This window comes from Parasteatoda tepidariorum, chromosome X2 (assembly GCF_043381705.1).
Source record: "Parasteatoda tepidariorum isolate YZ-2023 chromosome X2, CAS_Ptep_4.0, whole genome shotgun sequence".
NCBI lineage: Eukaryota > Metazoa > Arthropoda > Arachnida > Araneae > Theridiidae > Parasteatoda > Parasteatoda tepidariorum.
In genome coordinates this window covers 34,361,731-34,378,438 of record NC_092215.1, presented here as the reverse complement: position 1 = coordinate 34,378,438, position 16,708 = coordinate 34,361,731, and the positions used below count along the sequence as shown (strand labels likewise).

Below are 16,708 nucleotides of genomic sequence, written 5' to 3'. Positions count from 1 at the left end.
CCCACTCAAATTAATATGTTACCTCTAAGTGTTTCTATTTTTGATACGAATTTTTTAAAATAGATATTTAGGGTGGCATTAACGGAACACACTGCTCATTATAATAAAATATTTTAAGATAAAATGCTTTAAATTTACTTCAATGGTTTTTCTTTTGTTCGATATTCTTTAAAACTGATTATTTCCTGTTGAATGGATTCTAGTGAATCCAATGGTGGCATGTATTTGAATTCATATACTTTAGAATGAATCCATTCAAGAAGCTCTGATGCTTGATTATCATAATCTTGTTTCATTTTGTCGATTTCCATCATTTTCTGCATTACCTGTTTATAAAAAGGTGAAATTAGTGACTTCGTATGCAAAAAAACAAAATGATTAAAACTATTCCTTAAAACTCAAAGATGTACCCAAAATGATTAATTTAAAAAAAAGGAGAAAATCAAAATGTTTGATTTGCTGCGTTGTGCTTAGGAAACTAGTTATATGTCGCATTTACAATTTGCGCAATGTAACAATTTACTCTTTTGGTTAAATCTTATCTTTTAATTTTTTTAAACCTTTATTTCCTTTTTTTTTATATAACAGTTTAAATTTATGTATTATTAATGTGTTATATACATCTAAAGTTTAAAAAAGAATTAATAAATTTTCTTTTTCTTTCATAATCTTGCATATTATGTATCCCTGTTCATTTCACGAAAAATTAATTCCTACTAGCGTGACACACATGTATAAACTTAATACGACATCAAATGGATAAACATATAATTTTTTTTAAATATTTTGTCTGGCAAAATTTCATTTTCTTTTCCTAAACAATATTAACTTTCTGGTAGCTCTTCCTCACGGGTCAACTCTGTCATTTCACTTCCTGTAGAGAGAGATACCCGTCTATACCCGCCTTTTTTTTCCTTATTTTTTTTTAAAAAAAAAGGGGGGGAGCTTACTGTTTGTCTACGATAGGTACTCTGTCCGCCATTCGTCTGGAGGGGTGGCGGGGACTATGGTAACGAGGTATGATTATTTCAAGTAGGGGTGCGGGGTCCCTCTTTAAGACTGGTTTCGGTGGGAGAAAAGGAGACTTCTTTCTTCGATCTATTGTATTAGCCCTAGAGTTAAGAGAAATGAGCATTCGCGCCTGAAACATCGTTTAGAGCGTGTGATTCCTTTTTTTTAATCTTTTCTCTTTTTCAAAAGCTTCTGTTTTAGAAAAAAAATTAAAAAAATTTATATGTATGTATGGAATATGTATGGAAATTGTATAAAATTGTTTAAAGCAGCTCAATGTTTTATTAATAAATAACTCATCTATAAATTTATCATACATAGTAAATTGGTTATTAAGAAAAAAATAAATTTGCTAATAAAAACTGTTTTTAATAAATAGTGAAAAAAAACTGTACAGGTTACAATAAAATATGAATAAGAAAACGTAATTTAAGCAAAAAAAACTTCAGATAATTTCAGATGGTTTGATGGGTGCTGATAAAAATCATCGTTGATAGTTTTAGATTTCATCCTAGTTGCGGTCACTTGCTTTCAGTTTCAAAAAAAAAAAAAAAAAATAAATAAATAAATAAAATATTTAAAAATTAATAATCAAAACAAAGATATTTAATATTTCTCCGGCACAGATAACGTGAACTATTTTTATTTTCAGCAAAAGTTTTATCTCCTTTTAAAATCAGAGTTATTAAGTTTAAGCTCTTCACTTTTTCCAGAAAATTCAAGTAATAAAAGAAATTAACTGCTTTAAAAAATGTGCAAGTTTAGAAATTAAACCATCTAACAATCAATGAACATTCATAATAAATATCGTAAAATTAAAAAGTAATATTAAAAAAACCTGTACTACCCTTAATGTCAGAATTTGTTCACTTTTTTTCCTTTGTATTTAAAAAATAACAACTGATTGAATCGAGAGAATTATTTTAAGTAAGAAAGAAATATTCATGCGAATCTTAAAAAAGTTCTTGAATCAGATTAAATAAGTCTCCTACTGGTGGCTGAGTCAGCCAATCTGGTATACTCCCCATACAAGCTATCATCGAAGGCGAAAGAAAAGGAGACCTCTTCATCGAAGCCACCCTCCCTAAAATGCTCTCTTCTTGTTTCCATAGCACCAGACTGCCGCAGACTTTGTGGCGGACAGAGTACCTATCGTAGACAAACAGTACTTAATCTGATTCGTCGAATTTTCAAACTTTCCACTCTTTAAATTTAATTAGCTATCGCGTTTCTGGGTCTATACCAGTTAACGATTTTTAAAAAAAAAGATTTAACACTTTCTCTCTGATCTTCTTGCTTTTTACTCTAAACGGTATGTCCTCTGTTTTTCTCCGAATTGCGGACTTCGGTCCGTATTGAGAGAATTTATTTCCTTTTATCTTATATCCTTTTTCGTTGTCTTTAATTTTAAGGAAATCTACAAACCGTAATGAATTTCTGTAAACTGAATTTCTACTTTTCATGCCTTTGATTTCTGTTAATATAAAAGACCCTTTCAAATATAAGCGTTCCTTCTATATTTATCTTATCATCACAATTTAAATTTATCTTTCACTTATACCTTATTTTAAATTCTCTTGTCCCCCATTTTTAATTCTAGCCTTAATATGTTTTGCTGGTAAAAATGAGAGTTTGTCCTTAAATAAATGTCATACTGAATTAAAAGAATGCGTGAATTTATTTCTCTTCATTTGGTGATCGTTGTTGTATTTTCATTTTTCCAGTGAGTATTTTTTGTTATTGTTTTGAGTATTTGTTTTATTTCTCTTTGGATATGTCTCTAAATTGTGCTAAATGATATATTTATATTTGGATATAGCATGCCATTGTATTTTTATCTTTTTATTTATGATTTTGATTAATTTTTGTTTTCATCTTATTTCAAATTTGGTGATACCAATTTGTTCAAACCTCACATTTTGTGACCTCTTGAACCTATTGTTTTATTGTTATCCCTCGATATCATTGTACTACCACTTTTCCTTAATGATCACGTGCCCCTTAATTTAATTACTCATGATCCTATTTCCGGCCCTAAGTTGTGTACTTTGAAATCCATAATTGCCTTTTTTTTTTTTTACTCAATGACTATATCCAAATACATGTACAAATACAAAATATTATTTCGTTCCATTCCAATGTAGTATAATAATTTTATTATGATGTTTACATGTTTACATAATTTCGAAACCATCATAGTATAAATCAATCATTATACAATTCCTTCAATACATTATCTTAACACGTTCAAGCCGGGGTGACCCACCGGTGGGTCACGCTAGATTTTCTCATCTTGGCAGCGCACCGGAATAAAAACTGGTAACAATAAATTTCATTTTTTAGTTTTTTTCCAGGAATAATAAAAATCCATAACTACCAATTGTTTTTAATGGATGCAATTTCTATATTGAATTGCTTCTTCGCCGTGATAAATTTCCTTACAGCGAATTGTTATTGTTGAGAATAGATTAACTCCTCCCGAATATTGTGTAACATTGAGATAGTTCTTCTACCTGTATTTTCTCTTTTCCCGTACCAGTACTTTCACTTTTCCCGGCGTGAACGTGTTAATATATGAATAATTTACTTAATTTGTACCATATTTTTATTATTATTATTTAAAAAATAACAGAATGTGATCACCAAGTTTCAAAATTATTTATAAAATTATCTGATAGGGGGTACTGCTGACTAAAAAAAAAGGTTTTCCTTTGAATGTTCAATTTAAAATATTATACATGCTTTTTTATTTCTTCAGACTTTTTCACGCTGTTCAGAAAATAGTGTTATTTTGAAAGCATGGTTATACGTTTTTCAGTTTTTAGCACTATCTGTAGAAAACTTTGTTTCTTATTCTTAAACTTTCCGAAGCAGAATGCATTAAACGGAAATTTTTTTTTTTATCTCCGTTCATTTTTTTAACTGGGTTTTCAAATCGCCAGTCATTTGTGAGGCATCCAATATTACTCATTGCTTAGGAAATATTCAAATTGGAGATGGGAGTTGACTGAAATAGAAAATAAAAATTTATTCACAGTATAAACCTGTGTGTTTGATAACTAAATGTTAAAAGTAAACATAGTTACAATCAGTCAGATTATTAGAAAAAAACGTTCTTCGTAATTTGTTAAATGCAAGTAATAATAATAATTATTATTATTATTATCATCATAACTATAGTAATAATATTAATACTGATAATAATAACAATAGCAATAATAATAATGAGAAGAAAAAGAATATTAATTATAATAATAGCAATTAATAACATTTGTCACTTACATTGGCGATTCGTTTTCCTCCAGTAATTCCTACTTTTAACCTATCAAGGCCTTTTGAAAAAGTTGAAACATAAATTATAATTGACTTTTCATCTGGATTGGCTGTGTCAATGTCTGTAAAAATTGCACCAATCAGTTTAAAAGAACAAGTGTTCTGAATTTATTTTAATAATTTATAAAGGCAGTTTTTGTTAATTGGTTAAATGAGCATAAGGCAATTTACTTATAACCATGTAGACCTGCTTGAAGATAAAAATTTCGTCAAAATCAAGAGGTTCAATGTTACAAGTTGGTTAACACTATTGATTAACATTTAGCCTAATTGAGGAAATAACCATATAAATCCGTTTGAAGATAAAAATTTCGTCAAAATCAAGAGGTTCAATGTTACAAGTTGGTTAACACTATTGATTAACATTTAGCCTAATTGAGGAAATAACCATATAAACCCGTTTGAAGATAAAAATTTCGTCAAAATCAAGAGGTTCAATGTTACAAGTTGGTTAACACTATTGATTAAGGAATACAAAAAAAAAGTAAAATGATTATGAGTGAATGAATTCTCAAGTATCATCAGGATTCAAACTCCGGAAACATGCTTGAAAAGTGAATGCACTAACCATTGTATCATCCCATCAGACTATTCATATGGTTTCAAAGTCATATAAAAAATGTTGGAAAATTCTCAAAATGTACTGAAATGATTTAAGTCAGTGCGACATCAAACGACGCGTGTTTTTATGACGAAATGACTGTCAAAAATTATGAAAAGCTGAAAAGAAAAACTGATGTGTAATTTTCATGGAAATTACCTTTCTTTTAGCTATAAAATTTAGGGAAAATTCAATGCCTCAAAACTAACAGCATGCCTTGAGTGTTAGTAGTTAAAGTTGTTGTCGTCACTCATTAAGGCAGAGGGGGTGTGATTGTTCTTGTTTTCCGAGGGCGCCATCTATTGCCAAGAATTTGACTTCTGCCACGCACATACGCCACACCCGTTTATAGGGCTGATCCAGTCATACATCCATCCAATCATCCATAGATCCAGGAGTTCCCTTGTCTTCTGCATTGGGCTAAAAATTACAAGTCTACGGAGTTGAACATCGGTAGTCGTAAACCCAAAATTGGGTCGGCTGTTTAATGATGGTTATAAAATTAACTATTTGTTGGAGTCCTCTTGCCGTTAGGCTAACCGATGGAGGTTCTCGTGGTCGTCCTCTCCATGTAAAGCAAATGCGGGTTAGTTCCATCAAAAAGTCCTCCACGAAGGCAAAATGTCTCCCAATACTTGATCCAGCTGTTCCCTTGTCTTCTGGATTGAGTTCAAAATTACAAGGTTACGGAGTTGAACATCGGTAGTCGTAAACCCAAAATTGGGTCGGCTGTTCAACGACGGACATAAAATATAAAATAAAATCATCCATATATCGTAATTTTGACCAGAACCAGAAAATGATCAATCTCAAATTCAGTACCCTCAGAGGTATAATTTGTTATGGGAACATGGAGGACTTTGCGACCTGATATATTTAACATGCACCAGCCACCATTTAATACACAGGGAGTCTTTGACCGTCTGGATTCGAACTCCAGTTCTCACGAACATGAATCCAGCGTCCTGCAAAAACCAGGCTATCCCAGCCCTTTGTAGTCAAAGAGAGTTTAGAAATAGTGTTTTTTATACTCATTCAAAACTTGTATCGGTAAGATAAGGGGAAATAGTTTAAAGCTTTGTTCTTATTTGCTAAATTCGCGCACAGGTCGTCGGGCTACCGAAGCGGGGGTGCCATCCCCTCCGCTGAGGATCAAAATTGTGATGGCATGTCTTCGGATCATCCTCCGGGATGTTTCCCAGACCGTCGCCAATAGCCCATTGAGCAGCTCTAGTGCGACGTAAATTAGCAACAATAACATCTTATTTGCTAAACTTTATTTGTCCAAAAATATTAATTTTTAATTATCATATAAGCACACAATTACGCGTTTTTTTTTGTTGTTGTTAAGAATAGGTAAATAAATTACATGCTTTAAATGTATGCGTATCAACTAACAATAAGTAACTATATGTTTTTACCTTCAGGATCTAAAAGACGTGGCACGCCAATATGTTTTTGCGCTATATCAAAGGCATTTTCCAAATTACGCTTATGCTCATTTTTCTTAAGATCTTGAAAGTTGACAAGAGCCGGAACATGTGAATGAATAAGAGCATTGAAAGCAAGTCCGTCTCGCCAACTACGATGAAAATCTCTAACTCGAACATTGGGATACCTAAAAGAAAATATGTATAAATCTTTAACGTGCAACAGTTTTTTTTTTCAAAATTAATGTTTTCAAAATGTATAGTTTTTTGTAGTCAATGGAATTGATGTGATATTTTGTAATTGCATATTCTGTTATAGTTGTTGCCTAAAAGAAAATATGTATATTTAGTACATCTTTATCATGCAATTTTTCTGTAAAAATATACGGTATTTTCATCTTTTGAAACTATGTGTAAAGTGTTTTGTAGTCAATGGAATTAGAGTGGTATTTTCTGTTTACATATTCTGTTAGTGGTTGCCTAAAAGAAAATAAGCTTCAACATACTACAGTATTTTCAACCAAACGGAAGTTTCATTTTATGAAACAACGTGCAAAGCTTTTTGTTGTCTGTGCAATTGATGTGATATTTTCTGTTTGTATACTTCCTCTTTTAAGCCTTTATAAATATATATATTATACTTTATAAGTATATTATTATTACAATCGTCATTGAACAGCAGGCCCAATTTTATGGGTTTACGACTACTAATGTTCAACTCCGTAGCCTTGCAATTTTAAACCCAATCCAGAAGACAAGTGAACTCCTGGATTAAGTATTGGGAGAAACTTGCCTTCGTGGAAGACTTTTTGATGGAGCTAACCCGCATTTTCGTTACATGCAGAGGAAGACCACGAGAACCTCCCATGGTTAGACTGACAGTAAGAGGACTCTAACCCATGATCTGTCTACCACTGAGGATATTTCGCGTCAGCACTGTGGTCGGTGCAAGCCGGATAGTACATTTTGCTGTTATATTTATATGAACTTCATGAAAGTTTAAATGTCGATGGGAAGCTATTTTGCCACTGATGGTTTGTAGAGCCATCTGTTGTTAACTTCAAAAAATAAATAAAAACAAGAAGGGCTTTGTTTACCTAAATGAGGGTCATAGCAAAAGTTAGCATGGGGTCAAGAATAAAAGTCAACAATGTGAAGATATTTTCTTTTGTGCGTTATGTGTTCGCTCATTTGACCATTTCTCATCGAATTTATTTGTCATTATCAACACATAATTTAAAAATTTGGATATTTGTAAGCACAGGAAGTTTCAATTTTATGACTATTTCAATGGTTGGTAAAATTTAGAAAAAAACCATCCATATTCCCGCCAAAAAATGGTCTTAAAAATTGGATTAATTTTAGGCAAGAAGCTAAATGAATTTTTTTTTTTTTGATAAATAAATCTCAATCCCAAAAATACTTTTATTTAACATTACTAAATAAAATGTCCCTATAAAGGGTTAAGATTTTCATTACAAGACATTTCATTTGCTGTTTACCTCATTTCAATCTATTGATGCAAAAACGCAAAATTTTGTATTGATGTAAACGATACTTTATCAAAAAAGTGGATTCTCATTTTCGGTTTGACTACTTAGATATTTTCTAATGTTGGCTACCACTTTCATTTTAAAGTATTGCAGTTGCATTATGAATTCAAATTACCTAACGCATTCGCATTTTATAAAATAAGCACCTTTATGAAGAAAAAAAATGGTAACACATCAGGGAATAAAATCACTAGCTATTTCATTAATTTAACTTCCTATTTGGTTTAAGCGCCGTGGTAGCGCAGTGGTTAGAAACTCAAACTCCAGTCCGGAGGGTCCGGGGTTGGATCCTCGCACCACTAAGACCCATCGAGTACATGTAACATACGTACGCATAAAATCTGTGGGATCGAAAGTCCTTTGGTCTGTCGCTGAGCAAGGATCAGAAGAAAATTTCCTTCCCCTTCAGATTTATGTTTAAGTAGGGGAAGTAACCTCACGAATAAGTAACACTGTCATCTATCCGTTTGGTTCTGAGCTAGCACGCAATCTCACCCTTGCGGTGCTCTCTTAACAAATGAAAGGCGCACCATCCTGACTTAATTAGCAAAAGGTCAATGGCTGGAGAGCTTTGATTATCCAAGCGTTATTAGAAACAACAACAATGGAGATAACTCAGTTGCTACTTTCTATCGCCTGAGCTATTTTAGCTTTACGCACTAATCAAAAATTTGCACCTTAATACGATATCAAGTTGAACGATATTATTTTGCAAATTAGCACCATGGGTACAGGGATCTGGAGAAAAGTTCCTTCCTCTTCAGATCTCTGTCTATATTTAGAAAGTGTCTTCACAAATTGTGATGACATGTCTTTGTATTATCATCAGGGATATAACCTACACAGTCGCCAATAGCCCATTGTGCAACTCTAGTGCTTCATAAATAAAATACCTACATATTTGATTTAAATTTATAATAAGATTTTCTAAAAATTTGTATAGCAATGTTTTTCCTTAAATATTAATTGAATTTACGAACTTAATAGCTAATTTAATACTAATAAAATATAAATTAAATAGTAATAATTTAGTCATTATTTTTGAAAGGGGAATAGTTCAAATTGGAATTAAAAAAACTTTTTATTTCTTTTCACGAGTTTAATAATCCATATAGATTTTCAAAGTTTAATCAAATCATAGTGCTAACAACAATATTCCTAAGTGATTAATCAATATTTTTATATTCACTCCAACGCTAAACCTTGAATACCTCTAAATTTGATTAGGTAATCAAACTGATTTTGATGCTCTCAGACCTGCCTACTTCCCTTGCGATTCACTAAATTTTGATAGCATTGTTTTCCTTAAATATTAATTTAATTATCAAATTAAATTAATTATTAATATTAATGAAATGTAAATAAATGTTAATAATTTAGCCATTATTTGTAAAATTAGAATAATTCCACTTGAAAAAAAACACTTTATTTCTTTTTACGATTTTAATAATTGTTATTGGACTCATAGTGCTAACAACAAACACCCAACTTGTAACCTTCTCCAATATTTTTAAATTTATTCCAACGCTAACTCTTTAATATCTGGAAGTAAACGAAAATAGAATCATTCCATTTTCAAAGTTAACGTTACATTGAATAAACAAAAATTTTATTGCATACATGTATTTTTCTTTCATTTTTTTTCAAGGAATTTAAAAATATATATTAAGGGCAGTTATTGCGGAACACCCAACACAATAATTAAAACATATTTTAATTCATCCACACTTTAAAGTTATTGTAAGAAAACACATAACACAAAATCGCCATAGTTTATTATTAATTATCTTAATTTTAATATTTGAAAGAAATAGGTCAGTTTTCATTTCATCGCAACTTAAAAATATCAACGCCTACTCAAGATTGCATAGCTATCGTAATGAATCAAAGCTTAACAGAAGATAAGACAACAAATAATGCTATCATAATGAGATATATTCCAAAATGATATCTCAAAGTTTTTTGCACCCTTCAAAACGTTATGTATTTACAAAGTATAAAGAGATAAAGAATTTATTAGTAGCTCTAAAAAAAATTTCCGATTTATATATATAATTGCAGATTTCGTTTTTGTTTTTGCAATGTAATCTTTTCATAGTTCATTACCCCAAAATCCGTTTTCTCACAAACAACCATTAAAACTTGTAATGTCAATATATATAATGTTTGAATCTTGCTATAAAATCGTGGCCTAACCCTAGGAAAGACAGTAAAAGCAAACTGCAATTAGACTTATATTTCGGGCATAGCTCAGTAAGAAAATGGTTGTTTTTTCTAATGCTACTTGCCAATAGTAGCAAGCCTGCTTTTTAATTTTTTTTACATAACCGTCGTTGAACAGCCGACTCAATTTTATATGTTTACGACTACTAATGTTCAACTCCGTAGCCTTGTAATTTTGAAACCAATCCAGAAGACAAGGGAACTCCTGGATCGACTATTGGGAGAAATTTGTCTTCGTAGAGTTCCTTTTTTATGGAGCTAACTCGCATTTGCGTTACATGGAGAGGAAGACCACGAAAACCTCTCACTGTTATCCTGACGGCAAGGGGACTCTAACCCATGATCTGTCTACCACTGAGGATATTTCCCATCCGCCCTGTGGTCGGTGCAAGCCGGATGCGGAATTCGTATCGACTGGGATTCGAACCCGGTTCGCCTCATTTTAAGGCGAACGCTCTATCCCCTGAACCATCGCGACTCCAACAAGCCTGCTTGGTGAAAACAAGAGAATTTAAGGCAGAGGATGCGTTTCTTGTTTTTCAGTAGCGCCATTTATGGCCAATAAATACAACTTCAGCCGCATACGTCACAGCCCGCTTATAAGGCTGACCCATTTATACATCCATTCATTCACGGATCGTAATTTTGAGTTGAACCAGAGAATGATCAATCTCCAATTCAGTACCCCCAGAGGTATTATTTGTTATGGAAACATGAAGGACTTGATAACCCTACAGATTTAACGTGCACAAGTCACCATTTACTACACGGGGGGTCTTCAGCAACCGGGGATTGAACTCATGATCCCTTGGACATGGGCCCTACCCCCTACCAACGTAAGAAAATGGTTATTTGGTAAATGGTTAGTGGTTGGCTATTTAAATAAATAGGCACAGCACTTGACTTCTCCTCTTAAATAATTGTTATTATTATATATATCATTTTGAAACTAATTTGTACCTTTCCGAATAAAACTAATTTCAGATTTTAATCAAGTAGTTTTTCGAATGCAAAAATCACGCAAGTAATTTTTCAAATGCAAAAATCAAGTAAGATATTTTTCAAATGCAGAAAAAAAAATGTTCCCTTGTGTTATTCGTGGTGTTTAAAAAAATAATTAAATAAATAAAATGAACTTTTATATTTAACCCTTTCGCGCCGACTGTCACAAATACGTGACAGCATAAAACCGTATCAATCAGGGTAAAAATATAAAACTGGTAATCAAAGTATTTCTTTAACAGTTTATTTGTGGGCGGAGTTATAATTGTTTGATTTATTTAATTCACCAATACTTTGTTCGAAATAAAACTATTTAGTTATACTTTGAATTAACATTGATTATATATATGATTAAACTAACAATAATTATAGTAAAAGTAAAGTAAGTCTGTCCAATTAGCAACGACTACATTTAAGTTACCGTTTTTTATTTAATTACAACTTGATTCTGATTTTGTACGAATGCTTTTCTGAATCACCCGTCCCCAAGGGGTTAATGTGTCCCACGTTTTTCGGATTTAAAAATTTGGGTTCATTGTTTAATAGTGAAAAGACCAATTGAATGCTGGACAAGGATAATTTAATGTCGAGTCTGTAAAAAATGGTAAGAAAATTATTTCAGTATAGCTTGTTTCCGAGAAGAATTAAATATCCATGACTGCGAAGATTTTCTTAACTGTTATAGATATAAATAGGACTGTTTTTTTGTTCACCAGAGAAAATTTAAATAGTGTGGAATAGTTTACAATTCAGAAGAGCAATAGCTTATTTTTATGCTTTTTACGAATACATGTTAAAAATAAAATGGTTTTACCAACAGGTTTTTTATTACATTTTATCTCTGATGAGTTTTTTTTTTCTTAAGAGTTCAATTCGGACTGTTCAAAATAAAATATTCATTGCGAAATAATCAGGAAAATTTCTGAGGAATTTATAAAAATAATAACACTGAAAAAAAATTTTTTTTTTCTTAGCTTAAAAAAAATTTAAAAGAAAAGAAAAAAGATATTGGATAATTTCTTGTCGCTTACTTCAAATCTGCAATCAGTTTCACTCTCGAAGTTACAGTTTTTCAAAATGATATTTTTAGACTATTTTTTGTCGAAATGTGTGAGTTTAAAATATATATATAAATATATAACGGGGGGGCTGCAAAACTTTGCGATTAACTTTTTGGGGAGTTAGAGCACATCAAAAGGATTAAAACTACATGGGGACCAATGCCCGGAAATGTCGATTACCTTTAATGAAATGTTGCTGAAATGAAATGAGCTTCTGGACAGATCATAATAGAGAAAACGCCTCTAGTAGCGTATGACGACTTTTCCGAACATCAGTTCCTATGCCATGTGAAACCTGATAATGTAACCCTAACTCCCCTACTAGTTCATCGCAACATTTATGTGACACCCGCTCTATAGATAATGTTTTCAAATCTGTACATTTCGACAGAAAATAGATTTAAAATGTCCTTTAAAAAAATTAGCTTTAGGTGCAAAACTAAGTTCAGATTTTAAATCCTTACATTAGGCAAGATCAAGTATTTGTATAAAGGCAACAAAAACATTGTTGAATAGTAGAAATCTAGCATTTAACTTTTCCCTTCTCAAAAAAGAATTTAAATTTTAAAAAAAATAACATAATACGCAAATAGTTCATACCCATCTGTTTTTGTTTGACACCACAACAACAGAGATTCTTTTGCGATCTTTTGTATTGGATAATACGTTTGGTCAGGTGGGGGTGGAGGAATGGTATAGTCTGTTTCTGTCTCCTGTAAAACAATTTAAAAATTTAGGCCAACTTTCAAACCTAGAACACTGATAAATGGAAAATTTGAATATAACCAATTATATCACATTCATCAGATGAACGGTTAAAGAATCAGTTTTTACATGTTTAGGATTTTTATTTAGGTTTGTACATATTCGGGATTTTTATTTAGGATTGTACATGTTCAAGATTTTTCAGAAACTATTTTAAATGTTTAATATTTAAAAAAAGATTTTCTCAGTTTGAAACAAAATTTGAAAAGTAACTTAATGCTAGTAATTAAAATGTTGAAAAAGAAGTTTTGGTTAACTCTTAGACCATTACATGAGGATAACTTTAGCTATAATACTTCAAAAAGCATATTAGAGGATAGGAAAGTAATGTCGTTTCGGCACATTAAATATTCGTTACTCTTAAAGACCGATTCATTCTTTTGGATCCATTTCTATTCATTTTCGATACGGCATTGAAAGGTTGTTGCCAACGAGGGTTAATACATTGTTGATTAAAAAAAATCTTGATAACAAATATCAAATGCACCAAAACGACATTACTTTCTTATTCCCTACTATTTCAACTGTAATGGACTAACGTGTAAAGAAGTGGTGGGCAAACTTTTATGAAAGCTAGGGCAAATTTATTGCTATAGCAACAACTTCAGTTTCTTTTTAGTTTTGTTATAGTACTAAATACCTTATGAATTAATTATATTAGTGCCATTAACGAATAAGTTATTTCTTCAAAAAAAAAGAGTAAAAATGAAATAGCTTTAAAACCACTTTCAAAATTTTTCTAAGATTACAGAAAGCTGGAGTAAATTCTTTATCTTTCTGTGGTAGCATAAATACAAAAGTGCTACGAGTTTTAAATTTCTCTTTTCATCGTTAATATTTGGTGCAATAGAGAGTCTTAATATTAAATAAAATGTTATTAAAATTTGTGTAGAAAATTTATGTATTTTCATTTTCTATTAAAGCAGTTGAAGAAAAACTATCAAAAAGAATGTGAAAGTTTCTTTAAAACCATGAAAAATTAAGAAATGTTACGATACACATAAATACTTGCTACATTATAAATTGTTTATAAATTGAAACTTAAATATCTTTATAAACATTACCACATATTAAACAAATTAAAAAGTAACACTCTTTCGTTCCGGTAGACCACTCCGCTGAAATGACGTCACTCAATGGTGCACCGCGACACGAAGAGTGCACATTGCATGTCAATAAGCTAATGTTTGGATTTTCTTATTTAAGCGTTATATAATAATATATTCGGGGATTTTTGCAAGCATTATAAACAGAAATGCAATTTAGAGCAATTTAAAAAATTCCTAGTAGCATTCTAATAAGGGTGTAAAAATATTTTATAAAATAAATTATACAGAGCTCCAAGTAAAATTTTCAAATAAATGTTGTGAGCCTTGAAAAATTAATAACTGCTTTCCAATTTCTTGTAATATTTTACCTTGAATACCTCACTCTTAAATATAACACACGGAATAAACTTGTTTCAACATAGAAACGCATATTAAGCGCATTCTATTATTCTTCAAATGGTATTTAGCCAATCTAAATCAATGGAATATTAGCCAGTGGCAGTTTGAAGCAGATTGGGGCCTGTTATATAATAGTCTCACGCTGACACGTGCTATATACGGCACTTGTACACACAGGGCATCTCGTGGATGCCGACTAAATACGGCGTTAGTACACACAGGGTCTCTGGTGGATGTCGGACTAATACGGCACTCATAACGAAAGAATTAATATTCTAAAGTCTAAGATTTGCTGCTGAACATTTAGATCATTGTAATGACGCGTAATTATGTTAAAAACTATTATAAATTAAAACATCGATGTCAATAAACTATGAGAGTTATTACAGAAGCAATAAAATAAACCTTACATTTGCTGTTTTTGATATTTCACATCTGAGAATAATAGTCCAAAGCAAACCAAGAATAAGATGAGGTTTTCCATCAACAATGTCTTCTGACGATATATTTTCTAACCTCATCTGAAATAAAATAAAAAATATGTTTCAGGCTCTTTTAGATATAAATAATATATCTAAGTGATAAGACATGTCTAGCAGTAGACAAAACGAAACACAATTCGTAAGCTTACGTCGACGCAACAATGAAATTAAATTTAAATTCTGACAAAGATAATTTATTATATCGTGAACTTTAAGAAATTAAACTTTTAAAAGCATTGATATAAAATAAAATCATTGTTTTTAACAACTTTTTAACAAGAGAATATTTATAACTACCACAAAATAATGCATATTATATACAAAAAAAAAACATATTTAAATAAATAGGAAAAAATCAAAAATTTTGGACGAAATCAAAATTTAATTGATCGTTTTCGATGAAAAGATCGTGTCAGAGAAATGAGCTGTCGGTGATCTGAGATGTAGGCGGAGTGATCATGTCGGTAAAGTGACGTCTGCGATGTGATATGTCGGTGAAGTGATTTTCGGCGACATGAACGCAACTCATTTTCTCCGGTACTTATCCCTCTAGAGGAAACGTATGAAACCTCTCCTCACAGTATTTATATAAGAGCTTAACATTAATGATGTAGTTTTAATTGGTGGTAGTAAATATACTAATATCATATATTTTGCCTATATTTGTACATCTGGTACCTATTGAAATTGCACCAATTACCGTAATGCCAGTAGTGCTTATTACCGAAATTAATTAAGCATTATTTGCGTGATTAACAATATAGCGACTTTTAATATTTCTCTTAGTACCGTTTCTTTATTAATTTTGCTTTATAGTTCTTAGAGTATATAACTTTTTTTATTACAATTTGTACTCATTACCGAAATTAATTCTGCATCATTTGCTGCAATAATAGTTTGGTGACGTTTTACTCTTCTCTTAAATAGATGAGTATTATTTCCCCATTAATATTGCTTTTGTTTTTAATTTCAATCAGCAATTCTTACCAAAATTAATTAAGCATCTCTAGCATTAATAATAATATGGTTTTTCCTAAATGATTACGTTTGGGAAATGTTTTCCTAAACGATTTAGTACAATTTCAGTATTAATTTTGCCTTACAGGGCATAACATATTTAACGTTTAAACGTTTCCCCCATACAAATTAGTACTATTTCTCCATTTATTTGGCTTTCTTGAACATAGTCATTTTTTACTAAATTATTAATTAATAACAAATTTAATCAAGCAGCACTGGCATCAGTAAGAGTTTATACTTTTCTCCGATACAAATTAGTACTATTTCTCCATTAATTTTTCTTTTCAATAAATAACTTGTTATTTTTCACTTCAATTATTGTTGATTTTAAATTATTAATCATATATATAAGTGTATATAGATATACACCGAAGAGCCATTACATTATAACCACCCTCCATCTATAACAGTGGACTCTCCCAGGTTTTCATGGATTCTGGCTCAGGAACAATGTTTTCATGGGGCACATTAGGACCCATAATCCTCATAGAACAATCCCTGACGTCTGTAAGCTACTTAAACATAGTTGCAGACCAGGTACACCCATTCATGGCAGCAGTTTTTCCTGCGGGGGATGGTGTTTACCAACAGGATAATGCACCATGTCATAAGGGTCAAATCGTCGAGGAACATTCCAGTGACTTTCAAGTCATGTCTTGGCCCCAAATTCACCTGACCTTAATCCAATAAAGCATTTGTGGTCCTACTTGGAAAACCAAATTCGTGCTGCCACGCTACCCCCTCGCAATGTGAGGGAATTGCAGGACCAGTTGGTGAGC

At 31.4% G+C, this 16,708-nt stretch overlaps 1 protein-coding gene across 1 annotated transcript in view; it reads right to left on the bottom strand.

Moving 5' to 3' along the window:
• The window catches only part of LOC107454829 (spectrin beta chain), a 179,768-nt gene that overhangs the window by 145,471 nt on the left and 17,589 nt on the right, over nucleotides 1-16,708 (bottom strand). Inside the window, exons 3-7 of the mRNA XM_043050346.2 lie at nucleotides 14,838-14,948; nucleotides 12,815-12,927; nucleotides 6,367-6,563; nucleotides 4,294-4,406; nucleotides 139-326 (exon numbers count right to left, since the gene is read on the bottom strand). Of these exons, the coding sequence (XP_042906280.1) occupies nucleotides 139-326; nucleotides 4,294-4,406; nucleotides 6,367-6,563; nucleotides 12,815-12,927; nucleotides 14,838-14,948 (722 nt within the window). The remainder of the gene's footprint in view (nucleotides 1-138; nucleotides 327-4,293; nucleotides 4,407-6,366; nucleotides 6,564-12,814; nucleotides 12,928-14,837; nucleotides 14,949-16,708) is intronic.